Source organism: Pteropus medius, unplaced genomic scaffold (genome assembly GCF_902729225.1).
Source record: "Pteropus medius unplaced genomic scaffold, Ma_sr-lr_union100, whole genome shotgun sequence".
Taxonomy (NCBI): Eukaryota; Metazoa; Chordata; class Mammalia; order Chiroptera; family Pteropodidae; genus Pteropus; species Pteropus medius.
In genome coordinates this window covers 622210-640802 of record NW_024343580.1, presented here as the reverse complement: position 1 = coordinate 640802, position 18593 = coordinate 622210, and the positions used below count along the sequence as shown (strand labels likewise).

Genomic DNA, 18593 nt, shown 5'->3' with positions numbered 1-18593 from the left:
ACTGCAGCCACTCGGCGGAGAGCACGGCCCGGGCGGGGCCGGATGCCCCGAACGCGTCCGCTGCCGCTCCCATCAACAGGGGAGGTGCGCTCCTAAGAGAAACGTTAGGGCCTCGTCCGCCCTAGATTCCCGGATGGGCGCTCCGCTCCTCCCTGGGGGCGTCGCTGCAGGGCAGCTCGGATGCGAGCATTCGAGGGGTACCCTAGGCACTTTCCTGTAGCGTATATTTATACTTCAGATTTTAGAAAGTGCAAGAGAAGAACGGCCTGCACTGGTCGCTTTTGGGGTTAACGCTTGTAAGCAAGAACCGCGCGCAGCACACTGTCCCTTTAAGGCGTTGGACCCGCCCGAGGCATTCTGACCCTCGCCGCTCGCCGTAGCGCCCCTCGGAGAGGCGGGCTTTGTGCCCTCGCCCCGCCCCGCCCCGACGCCGCCGGCCCCTCGCGCACGCGTACTGCTGGCCCCGAGCCGCCTCGTCGAGCTCTGCCCGGCTCCCGCCCAGGCGGCGGCCGACGCGACGTCCGGAGCGCCCCCCTCGCCCGCCGCAGCCCGGCAGGTAAGCCAGGGCCACCCAGCCCTCGGCCGCGCGCGGGGGGCTGACGCCGCCGCACCCGCAAACCGCCGTCGCCGCACGTGTTTCGGCGGGCTCGGCCTCGGCCCGTGTCCTGGCCTGCCGGGGCCCCTCGGTGTAGACGCCCCGCGTGCCCACACCGCCTCGCCTTCCGGGTACCCGCCCTGCGCCCCTCTTGCCCGTGGGGCGCCCGGCCCGCCGGCGCGGCCCCCTCCCCTTACCGGAGCCCCGCCCGCCGAGGTCCGGTCCCCCTTTCCCAAACGGACCCCCACCGGTTCCCGGGCACCTCCGGCGCTCACCCGTGCGGCCGCTCCCCAACCGTCCAGTGACAAGCTCTCAGCCAGGGGGCTGCGACTTTTCTCGTGCAGCCAGCCTGCGTCTGGCCTTGTCTCCACAGCTGCTCCAAAGAAAGACCCCAGGCCCACCGAGCCACCCAGTGGACCGGGCGCGCAGACAGACCCCTGTCTGCCCGCTTCGCAGAAACGCCCCTACCCCCGACCTGCTCACCCTCAGCCCCGGCAGCTAGGCCCTGTCACTCTCCTAAGAGCCCAGGGTCCCGGCATGGGGTCCCCGGGGTGCGGGTCCGCTGTCAGGCAGGGAAGGGCCACAGCGGCCTTGCCCTGGAACCTCAGACCACTTCCAGTGTTGTTTGCTAGAGCCATTTTTGGGTGATGTGAAAAGACCCTCGTAGTCATGGTGTTTGCTCCCAGCCAGGTCCGTTTACTAAGAGTCTGGCAGGTGCTGTATTAGACACTGCCTCCCAGGCTGGCCCGGCCCCGTAGAAGGAGGGATGCGCCAGAGCGGAAGTATGTGTCCGAGAACCCAGGTGGAGCTGGCCACCGAGTTACCTCCTGTCTCACTGCCCCGGGGGGCCTCGTCTTTGGGGTGGAGTCTGGGAATCAGCATTTTGCAGGGAGTCAAGAGAGCATTCCCAGCATTGGGAGCGTTTACTGAGCATCCACCTTACGTGCTTAGGCTCACCTGGGTGAAAAGCCTGTGGGTGCTAAGAGGGGGCAGATAGCATGTGCTCTGGAGGCAGACTCCAGTTCAAGTTCACCTCAGATCATCCTGCCTAAGGAGCTGGTCCTTAACCAGCTTCTACCTGTCTCAAAACGATTATTCCACCGAACCACCTGAGTTTGAGAAAAATGCCGAGCTTCCCCCCCCCCTTAGATAGAAACATGGGGCATTGAGTCAAGAAATCTTATTTTTAAATTCCAGCTGATTTTTTGGTGTTAATGTTTTGCTAGTCCAAGGGGTGGGCGAATGGGGTTGGAGCTGGGAAGGGTTGGGGTACCTTTTCATTAGGACCACCCTCACCTGAGGGCAGCCAGTTTGCTGGAGTCACGCCCCACCTCCTGGCGGGTCTCAATTTTTATGCTAAAAGAGCTACTCTGGGCCCCCTGAGCTGCCCATTCACTCTAAAATCAAGTCTCTTCCTGCCGGTGCTTCGCTTGGCTAGCCCTGGGCCCCACTTCCTTCAGCCCTGACCCCTCAGAGTGGGGTTCTGGGAAAACAGACTGCCTTGCTCTTCTGGCCCTGGACTTGTCCAGCCCACTGGCGAAGGAGCCTTGGGCCAAAGATAATCACCAAGCGGCCAGCATTTACTGAGCTCAGCTGTGGGCCAGCACTTTGTTCCTGGGGCAGGTTTACCCGAACCGCCCCTCCCCCACCCCAGTGTGGGCTTTGGGTGCAGCGGCACCCATCCTCGCTGCAGGTAACCAGGTCTTGCCGCACCGAGCGCTGCACAGCTGTTACAGTCACCCCCCCCTCCCGGATGAAGACCTCAGGCAGCTCTGTTCCGATGGCTCCCATTGCATCTTGGTGTGACAAGGAGCCTGTGCAAGCTTTCAGCTTTCAACTCCGAGCGAGGATTTCCAGAGCATAAACTCGTTAGTGATGGCGCCGGCTCCCAGGAGCTGGATAGCCAGCGATTTTCGCAGGAGCGTCTCGGTGGCTCTCCTTTTGAATAACGCTTTCCCTAGTTGCAGAGTCACCCGGCGTGCTTCTCTGAGGTGTGTCCAGGTAATGGGACCTGTCCCCGTGTGGATTTGGGCCGGCAAGGTGACATCTAACGGAGCTGCAGTCTGCCCCCTCTGCAGTGGATCCGCGCACCCCTGAGGCTTCTCCCACCGTGGGGCCGGCTCCGTTGGGCTTCCTGCAGGTGTCAGTGTCTTGCGCTTGCCTCTGGCATTCTGGAAGCAGCCTGATCTGCAGCCAGGCCCCCGGGGCAGGCCCTGCCAGGGAGCGCTGGGGCTGGTAGCACTGCTGCATCACTGGGGATGCAACTGAGGATTTGGATAAGTTCCTACGTTTGGGCGCCCCGGCGCCCCGAAGCTCAGCCTCTGGTAATTTGGCATCTTAGTTTCCTGACAAGAAGCCTTTTTTTTTTTTTTTTAAATGTATAAGCGCTCTGAAGAAGTTCACTTGGGCTGTGCTGCATTCCTGCAGACACGTGCATAACAGAATAGAGAGCGTCCTTGAAGGCGGGGTCTTCGATCAGAGTCACAAAAGGCCTGAATGGGGTGTCTTAGCATCTGGAAAGCCCTGGCATGGGGTTAGCTTGATAGTTGAGCTCCTCAGTTTGGGACAGCGGATCTGCTCCAGGATTCAGCAAGGTGGTCAAAGCTTTTTTATCCTTTTCCTGGAAATTAATTTTTAAAACGTGGTTTGCTTGTTGGCCTAGGTCCCCACTGTAGGTTTCGATTAGCAGAGGGCTCTCCCCACTGTGAGTCTTCTGTTGGGAGCTGTGACGCTCTCTGCCTGCGTCTCCCTGCCCGGTGGGTCTCAGCCATGGCAACAGAGGAGAAGAAGCCAGAGACAGAGGCTGCCCGAGCACAGCCCACCCCTTCGTCATCGGCCACGCAGAGCAAGGCACGTCCCTAAGGGCTCCTGGGGACCGCAAGGGGCACATAGGCTGGGAGATTACCGGAAATGTCATCTGAAGCCCATCGGTTCCTTCTCCCCTTCTCCGTTAGATGGTGCCAGTTTTTACTGACCCCATTCTAAACCAGTGCTTGCTTTGTGCCTGCCGGGGATTCCCGGACCTGTCCCCTGGGGGTGGGGGGCTCCTTCCTCCCAATCGTGAGAGCCCCCGAAGGATCCAGACAACGCTGTTACGAAGCACGCACGCCCTGGCCCCTGGTTCTGGTGCCTGGGCGGCTTGGCAGACTCTCCTTAGACAGCGGGCAGCAAACAAGCCCTTTCACCAAGGGAGCAAGCCTCCAGGTTTGCGTGGGGCGGGGGTGCTGGCCCAGAACTGTCACAGGCGGGATGTTGGTGTCATGGCACTTCCCGTTGCAGTGGGGTGGGGATTGGGATGCAGGGGCCAAGCCACTGAGGTGGGGGCTTCAGGACAAGCAGGGATTTTGAGGGGAAATGACGGGCTCACGTTTAGACGTGCTCATCTTGAAAGATGACATCCGGAGGGCTCTTGTGGGCACTTGGGGTACTGATTGGCCCTCGGATGGTAGATCTGAGCTTGAGATGAGGCTTTGGGAGCCAAACCCGATTGGCGGGCAGTTGGATCGGGTGGCGGGGGTTACTGACCAGCACCCATCTCTTCAACAGCCCGCCCCGGTCAAACCAAACTATGCTCTCAAGTTTACCCTGGCCGGCCACACGAAAGCCGTGTCCTCCGTGAAGTTCAGCCCGAATGGGGAGTGGCTGGCGAGTTCGTGTACGTATCGGGGGCCTCGGCCGCTGGGCGGCTGTCAGACCTGCAGCCCAGAAACCCGGGCCTTGGGGAGGCCAGCCTTCCGACACCCTGCTGGGTTGGTGCAGCCGGCGTCTGACTTCAAAGAGGTCGCTCCCCATTGAAGTTGTGCCCATCGCCACTCAGGGTGCGAGGACTGGCCGCTCCCTGTGGGCGGCCCGTGTTCGGGCGGCCCGAGCAGTCCCCACTGTTCAAGGGGCCTGCGTGAGAGTCCCGATTTCCAGGCAGAGGGGTCCGAGACAACCTCAGTTCTGTTCTCCTTCCTTTCAGCTGCAGACAAACTCATTAAAATTTGGGGTGCCTATGATGGAAAATTTGAGAAAACCATATCTGGTCACAAACTGGTAGGTTCTGGAGAGTGCAGCTCCAGCGGCCGCAGGGTGGGACCCCTGTCCGGGGTCGAGGGGTCGGGCCCTTCTCTGGGGCTAGCCGCGTTGTGATGTTGTCCCCTGGCTTGTTTGGGTGGGTGGTGCCTCTTGTTTTTTAAGCAAATGCTTCTGACTTCCCGAGACGAGTCCCTGCCCTCGCGAGGCCTGGCAGAGCCGCAGAGGACGTGCTTGTCCCCGGGGGCCCGCGTGGCATTTCCGTGTGCTCCCCACTCGCCAGAGGGGCTCCACGGGGATGACCGCTGGCTTGTCTTTAGTTGGGTGTTGGGGGGTTTGACCTTTGTAGGTTAGTTGTATTTGTCCCATCAAGATGGCGACCCTGTGGTTTTTCCTCCGCAGGGAATTTCAGATGTGGCCTGGTCGTCAGATTCTAACCTTCTCGTTTCTGCCTCAGATGATAAAACTCTAAAGATATGGGACGTGAGCTCGGTAAGCCAGACCCTTGTCCCCCCTCCCAGTGCTGCGTGTCCAGGTGGAGAAGGGGTGTGGGGGGGGAGGCTGGCCTGAGTTTGGGGACCAGCCAGCACCTGGACGGCCTTGCGGCCAGCAGATGTGCCTCACAGCTGCCATTGGTTAGATTTCCATGGGTCAGCCTGACACTGACATTCGTCACTGGGAGTAACTGTCTAATGATATTTCGTTTTAGGGAAAGTGTCTAAAAACCCTGAAGGGACACAGTAACTACGTCTTTTGCTGTAACTTCAACCCTCAGTCCAACCTCATCGTCTCGGGCTCTGTGAGTGTGCCGGCCGCTCCCGGGGGAGGCGGGTGGGCTGTGAGTGGCCATCGCGTCACGGTAGATGAGCTCTGAGTCGTTCTGTGCCGCTCGTGGGGGACAGTGGGGCACTGCTGGCAGACCGTGGGTTCCGGAGGATCTGCCCGCCCCTCTGCTCCCTGCGGGATCACTTTCATCTCCTGTCCGCAGTTCGACGAGAGCGTGAGGATATGGGACGTGAAGACGGGGAAGTGCCTCAAGACTCTGCCTGCACATTCGGACCCGGTGTCCGCTGTAAGTCCTGCGACCTGTGAACGTCCAGTTCTTGATGTTCACCCGACAGTGTAGAGCGATGGTCAGAGGGGGGCCACTGGGGGTCCGGGGAGCTCTCACAGTCCTGTGCCCCAGGGACGGCCAGGTGGGCGTGGTGTGGGGGCGTCCCGGAACCCAGCCTTACAGGACGAGGGGCCATGCATCGGGAGGTATGACCAGGGATGTAAGTTCAGAGTGGAGCTGACTTCGCTGGGTGGTGGGTAGAGGCTGGTGGCGGTGACCGATCGTGACTGAGACTGCTCGGTAGGTGGGGCCCTGTGAGCTCACCACAGGTGGTCTTCTGCAGATGCCACCAGTGTCCACGATGGGTGTGCAAGAGTTGAATTCCATTGTCATAAATTGCTCCTTTTAGAAAATGGCCAAAGGTTTCCTTTGTTAGCAAAGAGCCCGAGGTAGTTTCTCGGCCATGTGCGCCCCATGTGCGCCCCCGAGAAGCAGAGGGCTCTCTGTAAGCGGTGTCTGGCTCCTGGGCGCGTGGCCCTTCTCGCTGTCTAAAGGTGTGTGGCCGGGTGATTTTCAGCATCTTTGGCCTTGAAAGGCCTTTTTGCCCATCCGAGACCGTAGCAGGGCCCTGGCCCACCCAGGACATGGGGCTCGTGCCTGCAGAAGCCAGCTACGGAGGCCTGGCCCTGGGACACGGCCCTCACTGGCAGAGTCGCCTCAGGTGCCTGGGCTCGGAGGAGGGCGTGTGCCCATGTGGCGGTGAGCCGCGGGCCGGTCTGGCCCCGTGCGTCGCCCCGCCCTCCAGCGTGGGGTCACAGTCCGATACAGGCGCACAGGGAATGTGTGTGAGAGCGTCCCATCTACGACGGTGCTTGGGTGGCCAGGCGGGCTCTGGCCTTACGTGGTGTGGGGCTTTCAGCGTCTTTGTTTCTGACACCAGCAACCTGTGTCCGCTAGAGGGACGGCCGTGCAGATGGGGGTCAGCCCCCCGAGCCCATGCCACCCCTCCCAGCACCCGACCAGGCCCCACCTGCCCTCCGGTGCCTCGGTGTCAAATGCGTGGTGTCCAGCCGCACCCTCTGTTTGATGGTGGGGGGGCACTGCGCGCAGCCGCTGTCCTGCCACTGCTCGTCTGCTTCTGGAAGGTCCCTCGGCAGCGCAGTGCACAGCCTCTGGCCCAGACCCATGGCGCTGCACACCCCGGGGGCAGTGGACGCTGCCAGTCACCCCGCCGGGCTCTTGGTTGTAACGGTCACTTTTACTGAAAGTGCAGCGGACACGGTTGTTCGAACAGCCTCGCGTACTCGGGCGACAGTCTCTGCAGGGCGAACATCAGGAGGGCGCGGCGTCTGAGTGCGCCCCGCTTCTTCACAGCTGCGTGGGGAGCCGGCAGCCCAGGCATGCTGGCGTTCCGCTCGCCCCGCCCCGCCCCTCCTTCCGCCGCTTCGGGCCAGCTGCTTTCCTCGCAGGATTGGACGCCGGGCCCGGCTTCTTACCCGAAGTCCCCTTCTGTCCCTCTCGTCCTGCCCTCTCACAGCCCCACGGCCGGTGTTGATTCTCCTGGCTTTTCCTGCCTCGGCGCTTTGGCGCGAGTTCCTCTGTCCCCAGGTGTCCCCACTGTGGGGCTCCGAGTGACTTCGTCTGCGTTGAGACTCGGCACCCCGTTGCATTGCGTTCCGTCGCCGTTTCTGCTTCCTCGCAGCTCAGTTTGGGGCTGTCTTCAGCACACGCAGTGCGGGCGCAGTGGCCTCTGACGCTGGAGCGAGGGTTCAAGGGAAAAGCTGTGCCGCGTTCGCCAGCGGTGACACCTGGACGTGGTCGGGAACAAGGCAAAGCATGGAGTTGGCATTGCAGGTGTCGGGGACCTGTGTCAACTCGTCATCCAGTGTAGTGGCCTCGGTAAAAATATTTCGCACAATCAAAGAAGCGGATGAACCTGGTTAGGTTGACTGACGTCAGGGATAGAGAAAACACCTTTGGGAGCCAGTGCCCACGGTGACAGTTAAGTGGCCTGCACTGCAGGGAGCACGGAGCGCGCAGCGGGTGGGGATGGGTGGACAGCTAGGAACCTGGCGTGTCTGCTGGGGTCGCACAGAGCCACACCCCCCAGGGTGCAGGCGCCAGCCACACGCGACAGTCGGACGCTTGAGTCCAGATTGAGACGTGTGGTGTGAAATGCACGTTCGGGTGTCACAGATTTGGTGCCACAGAAAAGAACACGAAGTATCTTGTCAGTGACTTAACGTCGATCACGCGTTGAACCAGTAGTTCAGAGGTGTTGGGTTAACCAAAACCCACCAATTTAGTTTCACCTGTTACTTTCCTCCCGCAGCCACTAGAATAGTTAAAGTTGTACGTGTGGCTCACCGGGCTCCTTGAGCCTAGACCAGTGGTTCTCCAGGTGTGGTCCCGGGGCCGGAGCGTCAGCACCTCTGAGAATGTGAGACAGATGCCAAGTGGCGGCGTCCAGCTTTGCCCCTGGGGACGTCGGCAGCGTGTGGAGACGTTTTTGGTTGTCACAACCAGATGCTACCAGCATCTCCATGAGTCCGGGAGAAGGGTGCTGCCACCCAGCCCCACAGCGAAGAGCAGCGGGACCGAAATGCCAGCGGTGCAGAGGCCGACACCGGTGTGGACAGGAGGCGTGAACAGACCCCGCCTGTCCCCGAATGGGACCCGGGCTTCTGTACGGCTCGCCGTCCCACGGGGTGTGTCCTATGGCCAGAAACGGGACGGTCTCCGAAGGGCGCTGCCTGGAGAAGGGCTCACGCTGCGTAGTCGGTCCAGGGGTCAGGTGAAAACGATAGGGACGTGTGACGGACTCTGACTGCTGGCATCGTGGCCTTTGCTCCTGCCGAGATGCAGCTGGGAAAAGGAGGAAAGGAACCCGGGTTCTAAGCGGCTCCTGGGGTTGGAATCCGTCTGAAGCCGTGTCTCGCCCCCTGCAGTGGGCAGTGAGGCTTTCCGCTCAGGCCAGTGCTGTGGGTGCGCAGCGAGCCTCTGGGACAGGCAGCCCCTGGGGGGTGCGCTTTCTCCTGGGCACAAGGTTTGGAGCCACTTGGGTCGTGCTGTCCCCTCTGCACATGGGGAAAGCCCGAGGCGGCTCGGGCACTCCCAGCGTCGGGGTCAGGCCCGGAGCACAGTGGGGGTCTGGGACTCCTGGACTCAGCGGCTGTCAGCAGGCAGGACACCTGAGTGGAAGGTGCCGGAGTCCGCGTGGGATGGTTAGTGAGTCAGTCTCTTCCTCCTGATATTGGTCGCTTTTTAAAAGCGAGGTCGGGGCGTCGTTTTTAGCCACCTTGGGGTCAGGCAGCCTTCGCAGCAGCGCCGGGCTGCCGGGAGCTCGCCCCTCTCTGGGAGGGGGGTGACTGAGTCTCGGGTGCTCAGTCGTCTGTGTTTGTTTTCAACGAGACGTTGCGTGGTTCGTGACTGAATTACTCGAGGTGCGTTCAGGTTGGGTTTTCTTTTTAAAATTCAGTCGCCTATTGTAAAACAGGCTGCGGCTTGAGGCTCCGGGTGGACATGGCCGTTTCGTCCGTGTCTCAGGGTCCAGGAGGTCAGTGGAATCAGATGCAGCCGCTGGGGCATAGCTGCTCCGTGAGCGGCGAGACGGCCACGCGTGTGTCGCGGGCGTTTGCGGGGGGCGCTGTCCAGGCAGGAGGCGTCTGTGTCGATGGTTTGAAAGTAAGTTTCTTTCTCCCCCACTCCTCACCCTCAGGTCCACTTCAATCGCGATGGCTCCCTGATAGTGTCCAGTAGCTATGACGGGCTCTGGTAAGTGACGTGTCCTTCACGGGGTCGGCGAGTATTTGGGACAGGCCTCCTCCCGCACCGGCCGGGCCTGCGGGTGTACGGCCGGGGGGAGAGGACAGGCCTCCTGTGACAGCTGTGGCGGGCTGGGCGGGGACACACACATAGCCGCAGGTGGCGAAGCCACTGCCGAGGCAGATGGTGGGTGGGGGTGGCGCGGCCTAGAGGGTGGGCTCCTGGGACAGTGCTGTCCCCACCTAAGGGGCCCAGCCAGGCGTATTGGTGCAGGACCTGGCTCCGTCTGTGTGGATGCTGAGGTGTGCGCATCACGTGCCTCTGGTGTTGGTGTGGGTCTGAGGCGTCACCATGGCCAGCCTGGCATCCCATGGGGGCCGTGTCGGCCTCGAACGGGGTCTCGGGGCCAGAGGTCCAGCTGGCCTCTGCGGGCCTTGCCCACAGGGCTCGGAGTTCGTTATAAGAGTGCTCGGGATTCAAGGGACGTGAAGGAAATGAACGCGTTTTAAATTTAACTCAGCAAGACCCTCGGAGGGGTGAGTGCGGGGTGAGTGCGGGGTGAAGCTTCGCTTGAACGCGGGTCGGGGGCGGCAGCGTCGTGACTTTCGGTTACTGGAAGCGCGTGGCACGGTGGCGGCCACTAGCCGAATCGATGACCTGAGTAGAACTTCCCAATTACAGGGAGAAAGACCGTGACTAGAAATTTGTCCACATTTAGCAAAAGTAAAAAAAAAAAAAAGAAAGAAAGAAAGAAAGAAAGAAAGAAAGAAAATAGAGTCGCACGGTGATTCGTGGAAGGCCAGGGAAGGGCCGGGGCGCGGTGTGTCGGTACGGTACGGTCGCAGTGAGTTGGCGGGAAACCTGTCGAGGCTGCGGGTTTGGGCAGAAGCCCTTTGTTCGTCTCGAGGAGACCGAGCTGGGACCCAGTGGCTGCCGCAGGCGCAGGATGGGCGGCCGGTGTCGGGCGGGCAGAAGGCACAGGCGCTGGGACTCGAGTGGGGTTTGTTTAAGGACAGCGGCCGCGGGCCACAGCGACTGTGGTGAGCCGGGCGGGGTCGGTGGAGCACGCTGAGCGGAGACTCGGCACCACGCGACAGGGCGGCCAGCGAGACCACGTGGAAGCCGGAAACAGAACTGAAGCTTAACGCGTCACGAAGACTGTGACGGAGGGGACTTGGGACTTCGCAGGTCTGAGCAACACCCCAGCTGTGCATGCTGCCGGCACAAAGGTGGGGGGGTTTTCTTAAGAGCGGGGACACCCAGTGGCTTGTGAAGAAATAGAGAAATAAAAAGTTCACCCAGAAAGGAGGAGGAAGTTTGTGAAGTTAAAAGCTAGAGGACGGGGGAAAGTCACAGGCAAATTTAAAAAGCTGAATTCTTTAATGAGGCCAGTAAACAATAACAATAGCCTTTATGAGCCCAAACAAGGAACAAGGCAAAAACGAGCAAGATTAAACTGGAGAGCGGGCGGGGCGCTCGCAGGTTCGGGGGTGAAAGAGGAGAGAGCCCCGTCTACCACTGAGCCGCCGGGGCCTCAGGCTGAACCCCTCCTCCGTGTCGACTGAAAGGGGGCTCGAGGGGGCCGGAAAAGGTGACCGAGGGGCCAAAATGACATCAGGCCCTACGGTTTCATACGGAATTCGCTTGAATAAAAACTTCTGTGTCTGCTGAAGCCGTTCTGACCACAGACCGAGCGGGGCGCCCCCCCCACTGTGCAGAACGAGCCCCACGGGGACACGTCACTCGTGAATGGTGGGGCCAGGGCTCCGGGAGACTGTTAGCAAGCATTCCAGCCGCGCGTCAGAGGTCGCGTTCTGTAACCAGGCGCGTTCGCTGGACACGGAAAGGGCTGTGGAATGTGCGCATCGAGCAGCCCGTGACCTTAATTACGCCGACAGACTGAGGCCGCCTCCCGTGTAGTTTACTCCCAGTACAGGTCAGACAGGCGGCTGAGATCCGGCAGCCTCCTGATAGAAACTCTCACAAAATAGGCCACTACTTCAGTTTATTTAGCAGAAACCTAACGGACGTCTCCATCACGAGCGGCGACACTCAGCCCGCGGCCGTGACATCCGGAGTGGGACTGTCTTGCACTCCGCTGTCACTGGGTGCAGTCTGGAGTTGCTAGTTATTGTGGTAAGAAGCTAAGGGGTTGCCAGTCAGCGGATGAGGAAAAGTTCCACGTGTGATGGTGACAAACGTCAGGGCCCTTAGGGATGCGTCTGACGAGAGCAGAGCCCGTGTGGAGAAGAGAACGGGGTGGAGCTGCAGGGGCAGAGCGAAGAGCCGGGGGCCGGGGGCAGGGCGTGCGGCCCAGTCCCAAGGCGGGCACGTCGGCCGTCAGCGCCGCCCTCAGCCGATCCGGGGTGTTCCTGCAGCTGGTGACGGACGCTTCTCATTCACACGTGCGTTTTGGGCTGTGTGCGGGGACTCAGGACAGGCTAGTGACAGAGTCGCCACGTCTGGGCAGGAGAGCCTGGCTGACGCCACTGCAGCACGCAGTGTGGAGTCATCCTGGGCTGACAGGTGCAGGGGGTCACAGACCCCGGGGCCAGAGTTGCTCCCGGGGCAGGGACCTCGGCAGGGCGAGCCGCGGGGCTGGTCCCAGAAGCCGGCGGCGTGACAAGCCCCGGCCAGGGAGCAGGGAGTTGAGACTGCCACGTTGGGCTGGAATCGGGGGTCTCCGTCCTGAGGTGGGGGGGTATGGGAGATGACCTGTCAGTATCTGACCAAGTACCCTTTGACCCCGTGCCTACACACTGGGGTGTGCTTCCAAAAACGTGCTGTCTGGATAAAAGTCCCAGAAGCACCAAAGCGGGATGGACGTGGCGCCCGGCCCGTCCACGCCAGGAGCAGCGGGCCTTTGAATGAGCTCTCGATGCCGAATTCGAGGGACGTCCAGGAAATTGCCTGTGACCATCTACTGTTTCGAAAAACAAAATCCCGAATGACTAGAGCTCAGTGTGTTTCAGGCTTGGGGACCTGGAGGAAAACGGCCGGGCTGCTGGCGCCTCCCTTCGCAAAGTCCACGTGGACGGTGCCATTCCGGTCCCCGGAGCCTAAAGCGTGGGCGGGCGGGGCAGTGGGGAGGCCAGCTGGGGAGTGTGTCTTTGGGGAGCTCGTGGGCCCTTGGGAGCGACTGGCGTTCTAACGGTGTGTGTTCTGTGTTGCTTCGCAGTCGGATCTGGGACACGGCCTCGGGCCAGTGCCTGAAGACGCTCATCGGTGAGTGCTGCTGGCGTCCCTTCTAGGTTCCGCCATCCCTCAGGGGACCGGGCTGTGTCCCCGAAGGGGCCGTCCTGCACGCCTCCTAGCCTCGCTCTCCTGGTCTTCTGGGAGGGCCCCTCTCTCCTCCGCCTGCCTCTGCTCCCTCTGCGAGGGGCCCCTCTCCCAGCAGCCCCTTCCTGGTGAACTGGGTCCACCTTCTTCTGAAGGACGTGGGCTCCTCCGACTCCCCCGAGCCTGGCCGAGCCCTGGGCTCCTCTCAGCTCACTCCTCCAGCAATGTGAGCAGCTCCCACCCAGGGGTGCACAGAGGTGGGCGCGGAGGAGCCTGGAGGACGGGCAGTGCGGTGTCTGCCTGTGGCACTGGAGTGGCGCCTTGGGGACGAGGCGGGAAGGGCAGTTCTGGGCAAGGGCGCAGTGGAGCAGGGAGCTGGGAGCCGTCCCTCCGGGAGTAGGGTGCAGCGGGCCCTGCAGGGCCTGGGTGTTGCTGTCGGGAGGGCTGCCAGTTCCCGGTGACAGCAGAGCCAGGCCGCAGCCTCCTGCTCGGCGCGGCGCCGTGTGCGGGGAGGGAGCTGGCCCACCTGAGGCAGTGCCGTCCCCAGGCTTCCTTCCCGTGGCTGTCACAGGAGCACATGTGGCTGTGTCAGTTGCCGGGACCACTAACAACGCCACAGGCCGGGGGCTCAAACAGCCGGCCTCGTCCTCACGGTTCTGGAGCCTGGGCATCCGAGCCCAGGTGCGGGCAGGCTGGCCTTCTGTGGAGGCCTCTGCTCGGCCTCCACTCTGTGTCTTCGGGCCCTCACACGGCTGCACCCGTGTGTGCCCCGCTGTCCAGATCACCTCGTGTTGTGCGGACGGCAATCCCGCTGGAGCAGAGCACCCCGTGGGGCCCTGTTGTACCTCGGTCACCCCCGTGGGGGCTCTGTCTCCGTAGTCTGAGGTGCTGGAGTCAGGACCTCAGGGGGTTTTGGGGGGACATAGATCAGCCCTAACAGTGGCCTTTGTGGCTTTTTTGCTTTTGGGGCCGTCCTTTGGATGTGCGCTCATGCTTCCCACGGTGACGGCGCACTGTGTCACGGCATCTCTCCCCAGGGGCCTGGTGCAGCCACCTCTGCCTGATGCAGTGCTCACTCTGTTAAGCGCTGTTATATCAGCACGTTTAGTCCTCACAGCCCCCCACAGCTGGGGACGGGCCCCAGGGAGCTGGCTTACGCGCCGGGGGCATCGGGAAGCGGGGTGCGGGCAGCAGACTGCCCCCCCCGCATCTGGTTCCAGGCCCAGGGAGCTGGAGCTTTCTGGACTGGAGCTGACGAGCCCTGTGGCACGTTGCAGACAGCTGGGGTTGGGCTGCCGCGCCCCCACGTCTGAGTTACCTGGCCTGCCGTGCCGTGCGACCCCTGTGACCTGAGGTCGCGAGCAGCCTCATGACGCCTGGTGTGCCCTTCCAGTGTCTGGGACCAGTTGGCCGCGGAGGCTCCCGGTGAGCGGAGCCGGGCCCGAGTCCTCCGAGCTGGGAAAGCCGCTCTCCCCCGATGCTCGGACACCAGCTGCCCCTGCTCCGCACCGGAGCACACGCCCCGACCTTCATCCTCGCTCAAGGCAGGGACACGCGTTCCTCCCGACGTGAGGACCGTGGGCTGTCACGTGCTGGGAACGCGGCCTTTCCGTTGGTGTCTCGGAGTGCCGACCCCTTGTCAGCTGTGAGGGTCTCTGCACAGTCCATGCTGGCTCTCACCAAATTGCCAGGGCCGCCTGGGGTCCAGCAAGGACGTGCTAGGACAGTGAAGGCCATTTCTAGAGGCCGCTCGCTCTGCTCTAAGTGTGACGGAAGTGTGTCCGGGCGGACTCACCCGAGTCTCCCCGGTGCTGTTGGCAGCGCCCACGGGGCGTCTGCACGCTCCTTCACTCAGGGAGCTTAACCCTGAGTGTCCCCGCAGGGCTGTGCCTGCCGAAGGCCTGGCAGCTGGGGTGTGAGCCCTGCAGGCCCCGGGCTCCGAAGGCCCTCGTGGCTGAGGTGTCCCCAGACCCCCCGTAAGGGCCTGCGAGGCCGTGGGCTTGTAAAGCCTTGACGGCAGGCTCTCACGACTGGCATGAGCGACGGGCCCCTCGGGTCCTGTCCAGGTCAGCGGTGGCCTCACTGGGACGTTCTCTCGTGTTGGGGGCTGCCCTCCTTCCTGCCCTGGCTGAGGCCCCAGCACCGTGCCCTGTGTGTCAGCCCCCCTGTTTCCATGCAGATGACGACAACCCCCCCGTGTCCTTTGTGAAGTTCTCTCCGAATGGCAAGTACATCCTGGCTGCGACCTTGGACAAGTAAGCGCTCGTGCCTCCCGGACCTGCCAGGTGGCCCTTTCCTGCCCACGTCACACGTTCTGAGCCCAGCGCAGGGCCAGACTCCCGCCGGGACCTGGCATTTGGCCTGCAGATGCCATGCCGAGGGCCCGTCTCTGCTGGGTGCGAGCCTCTGGGGGGCTGTGGCCAGGGAAGCTCCGGCCCCGTCTGGATTGGGGGGACCAGCCTCCGAGGTGCTTCTTGGCTCCGCTCCAAGCACCCCGGTTCCACCACACGTGGGAGTAGATGTCACGTCAGCCCGCTGGCCACCCCCCGCAGGAGCCCCTTGGGCAGCCCTCGTTCCCGCCGAGAAGGAGGGGGTGCTGTGGCTGTGCTTTGACCTGGAGGGTTCTGGAACCAGGCCTCCCGCACCCCTTTCCAGCGGTAACGAGATGGCCTCTCAGTGAGTTAGGGAGGTCCCAGCAGCTGCCTTTGAAAAGTCTGTCTTCAAACCACAAGTATTTGGGGTTTTCATGCTGTGCTTTGAGATGTCCTCAAATCCCTGGACCCGCACCCTGCTGGGCACCCACACTCGGACAGGGCGAGGGGTTCCGGCCCCCGCTGCGCTCCAGATGTGAGAGCAGCAGAGCGGGGTGCACGGTGACAGGAGACAGGCATCCCGGAGAGACCCCGGCACTGTGTGGCTGACGTGTCTCTCTGCCTTCCATCCAGCACGCTGAAGCTCTGGGACTACAGCAAGGGGAAGGTGAGCGGCCGGGGCCGGCTCGCGCGCGTCTGGGTTGTGTGGCGTCCCCGGCTGTGGCTTTGCTGATAGCAGAGCCGAGCAGGAGCCGAAGCAGCGGGGACTCGAAGCCATCCCCGCCGAGCGGGTCTGGCACGGGTGTCTTACGGCGCGGGTTCCGATGGCCAGTCCGCGTCGGGGCTGGGCGGCTGCTTCTGCGCTGTGGGGATTCAGGGCGCTTTTCAGCACTGAGTTTACTCAGCCGTAAAGCGTCTGCGCCCAGCGCGGGGAAGCGTCCGGAGCGCCAGGAAGCCTGGGCCGTGAGCAGACTGCCCCCCTTGCCTCCTCAGTGCCTGAAGACGTACACCGGCCACAAGAACGAGAAGTACTGCATATTCGCGAACTTCTCAGTCACCGGCGGGAAGGTGAGTCGTCCCCAGCGTCCTTCTCCGACGCGCGCCTGAGGCGTGACCCCGGCACAGCTCGAACTCCTAGAGATGCTTCTGTGCCCACAAAACAGATGAGCTTTTCGTTCAACCAGCGTGAAGTCACGTGCACGAAGTGTTGGCGATGCTCACGCAGACGCGGACGTGTGTTCACACCTGCATCCGGACCCGCCCCATTCCACTAGCAGGGGCACGAGAGTCCGTGGCGAAGCGCGTGACAGCCGCGGCTTTGTCTTGAGCGTGGCCCAAACAGGCCACTCTGCCTGCAGCTCGCGTGCCAGGCCCCTGCCCACCCTGGCTCTTCCCTCGCGTGTCTTAGTTGCTTGGTCCAGGTAGAGTGTGACTAAAGGGTCGATGATGACGTTCAGCTGAAACGTAGGTGACACATAAACGTAGTGGTCCTTTTGGAAAACACTTGAGGCCCCAGAAGCCGGCCGCGGGCGCGTTTCTCTGAGGAGACCGGCAGAGCGCGGAGCTGGCGTGGCTCGGGGAGGTGGCGCAGGCTGTCCTGCAGAGGGACGCTCAGTGTCCTGGTCCTGGCACAGCAGCCACCGGAAGGGCGGGCGGGCGTGCATTTGGGGCTGTCGAGTCATCTCCGGCTGCGTGGACGGGCCCTGACCTGGGTTTTCTCGCATCGTCCCCCCCTTTTCGTCGCCAGTGGATCGTGTCTGGTTCAGAGGACAGCCTGGTGTACATCTGGAACCTTCAGACAAAGGAGGTGGTGCAGAAGCTGCAGGGCCACACAGGTGAGCCTCGGCAGGCGCGGGCCGCTCGGTCGCAGCGGCCGTTGCTGCAGAGACGGGGAGACGGCGCTTCGGGGTCTTGCGTCTGGTTCCGCCTCTCGTCCCTTAGCCCTCCGGTGCCTGCGGGGAGCGGCTGGGGAGTGGGTTTGTCTGGGCTCCCAGCTGGGCAGGGCCAGTCCTGGCTTCAGTCTTCCTGGCCACCCGCAGGCTGCCCAGCCTAGCTGTCCACGTGGCCGTGCACGGGTCCCACGTCCAGACCGGCGCAGGGAGGGGAGACATCTGTGAACTGTCGGGGCTCTGGCTCCCATCTCCCAGGTGGCCGAGGGGCTGGCCGCACTGGTTCCTCAGTGCCTGGGTGACCTTTCCTCGGCTCCTCTGCCCCTCCCCACCCCGCTGGTTCCTCAGTACGTGGCGCCCCCTTTGTTTACTCCCCCGCTGCCTGGGCAGACGCTTGGTGCTTGTTTGAAGCCACTTGGGGAACAGGTAAAGTTTGGGGGTTCAGTTTATGTAAAAGCATTATGTTGGCCGGTCCCAGATGCTAGCTCACGAGATGTGATGTTCCCACTGGGGGACTGGACTTGGCTCGTGGTGACAGCAGCTTCCTTGGAGCGTCGTGGGCCCAGCTGTGGTGGGAGGCGGTGGGAGTGTCGGTTCTGGGTTCCGGTGAGAGGGCACTTCGTTGACACACGAGACCACCCGTGACAGCCCCCAGGCGTGCACCCGTGCACGGCGCAGCGCCAGGTCCTCCCGGCTGCGCGGGCCGCTGCCGCCCCTTTGCAGACGGACAGACGCCTGGGCCACTGCATCACGTAGGCTTCCAGCCAGGCCGGGGCTCGCTGTCCTGTTCTGCTTGCTGTCCACTGGGCTCTGCCGGACAGACGGGCAGCAAAGTGCTCGTCGCCGTCGGCAGCTCCTGAAAGCACGTTGCAGGGAAGGGCTGTGGGAGTGGGTGGTCAGCTGGGCGAGGCCGCGTCCTCCCTCAGGGCCAGCGGGATGCTGGGGTGGGGGCAGGTCCCCGTACCAAGGCGGCCACCGTTGCCGTGTCTGTTTTCAGATGTCGTGATCTCGACGGCGTGCCACCCGACAGAGAACATCATCGCCTCGGCCGCACTGGAAAACGACAAAACGATTAAGCTCTGGAAGAGTGACTGCTAGGCCCTCGGTGCCGCGGGCGGGCTCTCAGGAGGGTGACCGACTGGCCAGGAGCGCCGTGTCTGGGGGCTTTCCCTTGGCCTGGGCGTCTGGGAGGGGCCTGGACTGGAGCCGCCTCGAGGGGGGCGTGCTACCACCACGAGTTCCGAAGGTGACATTTCTCGCCAGTCCCTCTCACACCGTCTGGGGAAGAGTTCGTAGTCTGTATTATGTCCAAACAGTCAACGAAAGTTTTAATTTTTTATTACAAAAGGGTGAAGTTCAATTTTCATGAGTTGTGTTTTTTTCCAGTAAATGTTCTATACTGTTTTCGATGTTTTATTACCCAGTGCAAGCGCTGTGCCGTCCCCCCTGCGGCCTCCCAGTCTGGCCTCCGCTGGGTGGGTCCCCTCGTTTGACCAGTAGATGCTCTAGCGACCCGGTCGTCACGTCATCGATCCTGCCTGCAGTAGTACCCAGTGTATTTTAAAGTCTTTCTGGAAAACAGACCACTGTGAGGTTGCTTCCGTGTAAAGCTTTTGTGTTTCGGGGTTCGTGGTCCCTGTGCCGACATGTGCCGGTTGTGGCAGGCGCCCTCGGTCGTCCATCGT

At 62.3% G+C, this 18593-nt stretch overlaps 1 protein-coding gene across 2 annotated transcripts; it reads left to right on the top strand.

Moving 5' to 3' along the window:
- Positions 1 to 416: 416 nt before the first annotated feature.
- WDR5 (WD repeat domain 5) lies at positions 417 to 18312 on the top strand. 2 transcript variants are annotated; one of them, XM_039867598.1, is made up of 15 exons: positions 444 to 556; positions 2557 to 2919; positions 3258 to 3445; positions 4142 to 4250; positions 4557 to 4630; positions 5012 to 5101; positions 5319 to 5408; positions 5598 to 5681; positions 9382 to 9437; positions 12607 to 12653; positions 14887 to 14962; positions 15653 to 15686; positions 16013 to 16087; positions 16767 to 16854; positions 17906 to 18312. In XM_039867598.1, the coding sequence occupies exons 3-15, from the start codon at positions 3365 to 3367 to the stop codon at positions 18004 to 18006; spliced, it is 1005 nt and encodes a 334-aa protein (XP_039723532.1). In that variant the 5' UTR covers positions 444 to 556; positions 2557 to 2919; positions 3258 to 3364; the 3' UTR covers positions 18007 to 18312. The 2 variants fall into 2 exon arrangements, with proteins under 2 accessions (XP_039723531.1, XP_039723532.1); XM_039867597.1 differs by lacking the exon at positions 2557 to 2919 and having other exon boundaries at positions 417 to 556.
- Positions 18313 to 18593: the final 281 nt, after the last annotated feature.